This window comes from Ursus arctos, unplaced genomic scaffold (genome assembly GCF_023065955.2).
Source record: "Ursus arctos isolate Adak ecotype North America unplaced genomic scaffold, UrsArc2.0 scaffold_36, whole genome shotgun sequence".
In the NCBI taxonomy this organism is placed as follows: Eukaryota; Metazoa; Chordata; class Mammalia; order Carnivora; family Ursidae; genus Ursus; species Ursus arctos.
In genome coordinates this window covers 14,526,474-14,532,473 of record NW_026623050.1, presented here as the reverse complement: position 1 = coordinate 14,532,473, position 6,000 = coordinate 14,526,474, and the positions used below count along the sequence as shown (strand labels likewise).

At 45.0% G+C, this 6,000-nt stretch overlaps 1 protein-coding gene across 1 annotated transcript in view; it reads left to right on the top strand.

The window, feature by feature from the left end:
- Positions 1–304: 304 nt before the first annotated feature.
- Positions 305–6,000, top strand: part of FBN1 (fibrillin 1) — a 225,713-nt gene continuing 220,017 nt past the window's right edge. The window contains exons 1-2 of the mRNA XM_026518436.4: positions 305–459; positions 1,090–1,434. Of these exons, the coding sequence (XP_026374221.2) occupies positions 1,271–1,434 (164 nt within the window). The 5' untranslated portion in view covers positions 305–459; positions 1,090–1,270. The remainder of the gene's footprint in view (positions 460–1,089; positions 1,435–6,000) is intronic.

The window sequence follows — 6,000 nt, the reverse complement described above, 5'->3', positions numbered from 1 at the left end:
TACTCCACCTCTTCCCATTCCCCCAGCTCCTCACCCCAAAACGAAAAATCCCAGGCCGGGCAGAACCTGATCACCTCTGCCTCCTCCCAACTGCGCTAATCCTGCGAGCGAGGGAGGCCCCAGCTCCGAGGCGGCGGCTGGCAAAGGGGAGTGGAAAGGGAGGATGGATGGGGCCGAGGGGTGGGGTGGCGATGAGGGGGATGTAGGAGGGGGTGTCATTTTCTTTTTCTTTCTTTTTTTTAAAAAAGTATTTCTCTCGCGAGAAACCGCTGCGCAGACGATACTTGAAGAGGTGGGGAAAGGAGGGGGCCGCGGGAGCCGCGGCAGAGACTGTGGGTGCCACAGGCGGACAGGCGGCCACAGCTGGGACAGTTGCGGGCGGAGCGGGGCAGCGGCTGCCGCGGCCAAGACCGAGGAACAGCCGCCGCCGCCTCGGGAGCCGGAGCTGCTACTTCTCCAGTGGGTGCAGCCAGGGTCCCGACAGGGGTCGGGCGGCCACCGGGGCTGGAGCTGCAGCCACGGAGGCTTTTGCGTTTGCGCCGCGCTGAGGGCAGGGACAGGGACTGGGTGAGGGGCTGTCCCGGAACGTCCACAGCTGGCGCTGGCCCTCCCCTGCCTGACAGCTTCCTGGCCCGGGACTCCCGGTGCCGGGCTCCGCGTCAGATGCTCGGGGGGCGGTGGCAGCGCCCGGAGCCGGCCGGGGACGGCGCGGCGGGCTTCCAGCCCCGCGGCTTGGCGGAGAGGACAGTCAGGGAAGCTGGGGCGTTCAAGCGCGCACTGCGCGCATTTCGTGCCATTAAAAAAAATAAACCTAGCGAACTGGCCCCGGGGTTTAGAACCTCTCGGGACATGGGTACTCTGCGGCGCGCTTTTCAGGCGGCGTCCGGGAGGCCGAGAGGTTGGCTGGAGCCGCGGCCGGTGGGGGCCTGGGCTTTTCCGCCAGCTGTGGACCAAACGGTCTTCACTTACCCAAAGTAACTGCGCCACGCTCAGGCGGCGCTCGGGCTGGGCTCGGGAATGGGGACCCCAAGGCTTCAGCATCCCGATGCCCTGAATGTCTCCCCCGCCTCGGCGATTTGTCTGTTGCAGCTGGCAGGGGCCGCCTGAAGTGGGAGCAGCGCCTGGAGAAGGCGGGAGGAGCCCGGCCCGGGGGACGGGCGGCGGGAGAGCGGGACCCCGGCGGCGCGGCGCGCTTCAGGGTGCAGCGGCGACCGCGGATTGAGCCCGGGGCGCAGCAAGAGGCGGCGGGAGCCGGCGGCCGCTCGGCATCATGCGGCGAGGAGGGCTGCTGGAGGTCGTCCTGGGATTTACCGTGCTCTTAGCGTCCTACACGAGCCATGGGGCGGACGCCAATTTGGAGGCTGGGAACGTGAAGGAAACCAGAGCCAGCCGGGCCAAGAGAAGAGGTGGCGGAGGACACGACGCGCTTAAAGGGTAATGGAACGGGCCAGCTCCTTTGGTGTGGGTCTACCTTCCCTATTCTCTCGAGTATCAAGATCCAGAGGGAACTGACAGGGTCTATTCTCCACACCGGAAGAATCCTTGACAAGATCTCCTGGGGGCACTTTAGAAGTGCGAGGGGTGTCCAGCCCTCGCCCCGTTTGAGGCTACACCACTTTGCTTCTGCTCTTTAAAGATTTCTGCTTTAGAGGCTATGTCATGGTTAAAAGGAATCTTGGGCCATTGTCGAGGCCGAATTTTGGAGGCGAGAAGGGTTCTTTGAGGAAGAAGGGGAGGAGCTGCGACTGAGAGACGGAGAGAAGCCCTTTCCTTTCCTTTCATACCAATTCCGGTTGTGTTCAGGGGAAAGTGCTTGCCTTGTGGGCACCTTTGCAGATGCTCTATTGGTAAGGCAGCAAGGAAAGAAAGGAATTCTAATGACAGAGTCAGGGAATACAGAGTCAAGGGTTGGCTCTCCTCTGCGTTATGCTTATTAAAATTGGGGACTGAGTTTTCGGTTGATACTGCCTTTCTGATGTCTACCCTGGAGGCAAAGCAGGGCAAATTTTTTGAGAACTTGGGTTCTTTCGGGTTGTAAGGGGCTCTTCATTTCATTGCGGCAGTAATGCTTCTGTGGCCGGCCGTAAAACGGGTGTTTTTAACCAGTGGTGTATGTGTTACGTACATGCAATTGAGCATTTCACTGGCTTCCCAAGTCCCTATTACAGGAAATGTTTCAGCAGGATATATTTAAATTAGGCAGGTTGACTGTATAAGGACTGTCAGTTCCCTGAATTGAAGAAGGATGAGAATGCATTTTCCTTAAAATTGTTCAGATTGAAAGAAAAATCTGTCTTTGTGAGATTGTTTAAATTCAAGCCTCTGTAGAAGCAGCAGGATAAACTGTAAATGATCCGTTTTATCTCCTTGGAGGAGTCTGTTAAATGGACCCAGACAGTATGCATTCACAGAGGTTTTCTATTAAGTTCTTTTCATTCTCATTGTTGCTCCTTTTTGAGTAGTTCTGTAGCTTGATTATATGATCCTGAGTCACCAGGGGTTGGTGTCCAATCTGATTTTGTGGCTGAACATTTCCTTTATTCCTTTTTGTTATAGGCTGTTTTAACCATATATATGGAGTAGAATTTGTGTGTGTATGGCCCAGGTACAGGAAGAAAAAGTGCAGTAAACTGAATGGACCAGTTTTTGAGTCTTGGTCTAGACCAGGGAGGGACAAGGTGATGGTCAGGGCCAAGTGCTTGGGCTGTGGTTAAATATGCATGATTTTCTGGCCCCAGGAAATAGTTATGATTAATTTAGTTCCATCTTGGCCTTTGTGGAAAATAAATCCAGTACTCCAACAGTGTTGGAAAGGAAATTTGCTTATCATGTTAAGTCTGATTCTGATCAGGCAGCAGACATTCATTGTGTGCAAGGCCCATGCAAGCAAGTTCAACAGATGAACGGAGACCCTGATTTTCATATGTTCTTCAAAGGACCTGAGTTGGTCTAGCATTTTTCCTTAAAAAATATATATTTCTGCTATGTATATTATCTTAATAGCTAAGCTTGATGGCATTGCCCCTATAGAAAGAGTGGAAGTGGGATTTAATTTTGTGGATGAAAGTCTGCAGGGAGACGTTAGGCCCCGCCAGACATTTGTCTCATCTCTGTGTGCTATCACCAACCAGTGTTGTTTCCTCGGGAGGCACCAACTCAATGTGAAAACAGAAACTAAGCTTTACTTTGTTGCTTACAGAATGTCCCTAATTTTACTTACACCAGCATTCATTTCTCTTGGGTTTTACTTTTCTTATGATTATAGGGAAACACCTCTGTGTTCTTCATAGTTTTTGGTCACGAACACATATGTTACGCTATTGCAAACTATTCCTAAAAAGGTGTTATTAGTAGAACAGTAATTATGAGTGTGCCTCACTCACATTATCTGTAAGATTTTACATATATATAAAGATTTAAAAAATAATTATAAACATTTACAGTGTAATATATCATATACTAATATAGTAATGAATTTTTACAATATAAAAGTTTTTATTTTTAGAATTCTCATGTTATCTATAAGGTCATATATACATATATATATGGGGAGATAAAAATATAATAATTTAAAAGGATATGCAATTAAAAAATTTCCCTCTTACCTCTCAGACACCATTTTCATATATATTTTTGTAGACATATTATAGGCATCTATATGTATATGCGAATACATATAATATATACATATACATGTGTATGTGTACGTATAGCATGTGTCCTATTTAATACATGCAATATACTGTACATACTGTTCTGAACTTTGCTCACTTCTATGTATCTTTCATGCATCCAACTTTTAATTCTTATGGATATAACGTGTACATTTTCTTGGTGTATAGAATCCCACAATGTGGCTAGAATAGTTCCCTAATGATGGCTCTCTTGATTATATTAATTTTTTTTTGCTATTCCCAAATTCTACATGCCTGTGTGTGTACATGTGCAAATTTATATGTGGCACAAATTAATAAATGTGGACTCTCTGAATGAAAGGTTTTCCATAGATTTTAAACAAGTACCAATTCTGATTTTGAATTTGAATAGCATTTAAAAGGTATTCTCTCTGCTTATTGCTATTACAGTCTCACATGAATAAGTCTTTTAGCCATGCCCTGCTGTATAAATCATCAGGAAAAGCAGTTGTGTGTAACGTTTTTCCAGTTATTGCTTAAAATTTCTATTTTTTTGCTAGTTAAAATATTACCAGCTTCAAAACTAACCTCTCTGACTATAGTAAAACCTGTTTACCATTTTGATGGAAATGCACAGTTTATGAAGTGAAAGTGATTTGTAACCCCAAGTCTGCCTGATGCCCAGTTGGTGGCAGCAACTTTCAGCGCCTCACTAATATTCCCTCTAGTTAAAAGGTACTCTAAACTCACCAGTGTCCGCCGTGCACTGGTCTCATCTCTTCCACAAATACTGCCTTCTTGTCTTTCTCTGATGTGACAGGTAACTGCAGAGTTTGCCTTGATATTATCCTTCTTGGGATATATATTCCTTTCCCGTCAGCACCCTTGCTTCACAAAGTAGGGACCTGCCTCATTTTTCCCTCTCTGGGAGTGTAGTCCTAGCTTGTCTTCTCCTCCCATCCTGTTGCAGGTGTTTTTTTTTTTCCCTTCCCACTGGGCAGCAGAAGTTGTTCCACAGTGGAAATTTAAGCATCCTCAAGTTTCTTCCCAGCTTTCGCTGTGTTTTCTTAGACTAAATTGCCAATTTCTGTTTTTACAGGAAATCCTTTTTTTATGGAATGAGTGTGGTCCCCATTCACTCTGCAAAAATTGCATTTTTCTGTATTTTGAAATGAAAATTTTGCAAGTTTCAAAAATGTTTTCAAATAATAAATGTATAGTAGTTTTCCTTTGACTGGGCACTGCTTAACATGTGTGAAATGACTTTATGAGAAATAATAAAATCCTAGCTCTACTGTTCAAATTTCAGTTCACAGGAATTTTTCTCAGCTGAATTCTTAACTTCTGTGATTAGGCAAAAACTGTGGGATATAATTCAATTGAAAAACAAACAAATAAACAAACAAACGGCTCTACTTGAATAGCAGTAGTTAGGAATCATTTATTTAAGATAGCCTTAATGCTTTACCTCCCAAATAAGGAAATATTACAGTTTTCTGTCAAAGAGAAAAAATTCTTTGGAGTGAAACCCCTTTTCCCAAAATCTCTGATAAGATGGAGTGAGAATTTCTGTCCTTGTTGCCTGGTTTATAAGTGTATGAGATGGGGTATATTTCACACAATTTGTGTCCTTGTGTGTGATTTTCTTTTTGGTCTTTGTTTATTTGTTTATTTTTCCCAGAGGTCTTGTTACCAGAAAAATACACGTGGAACCGTTCGTACACAGGGTAGATTATATGACGGCAAACTCCAAGGGATTAATTACACAGAAGTCTGTTATTAAAATAAAGAGCTTTAACAGGGAACACAGAAAAAGTTCTGTAGAGTTTATGAAGTCCATTTATTTTACAAAGAGGACTTTAAGACTTCATCTGAAGTCAGGTAGGTTAATAATTAAATACGGGGAAAAGACTCCTGCAGTGGTATGGTTTGTCCTTGTATTTAGTGAAAAGATTAGGCTAAAATATTGCAAAATCATTTTAAAAAAGGTACTCTTTTTTAAAAAGATTTTATTTATTTATTAGAGAGTGAGAGAGAGTGCGAGCGTGTGTGAGTGAGTGGGAAAAGGGGCAGAGGGAGAGGGAGCAGCAGACTCCCTGTGGAGCAGGGAGCCTGAGGCAGGGCTGGTCCTCAGGACCTCAAGATCATGACCTGAGCTGAAGGCAGATACTTAACTGACTGAGCCATCCAGGTGCCCCCCCTCAAAAGATATTCTTAAATGGAAGTTTTTAGCAATTGCACGTTTTAAATGAGAAGATGGAGACAAAGTATATATTTATATGACTCATTTTGTAGCATTTAAGAGAGAGGTTGTTTACAAAAATGCCTAAGTTGTTGGTATCACAAATTAATTAAAACATACATC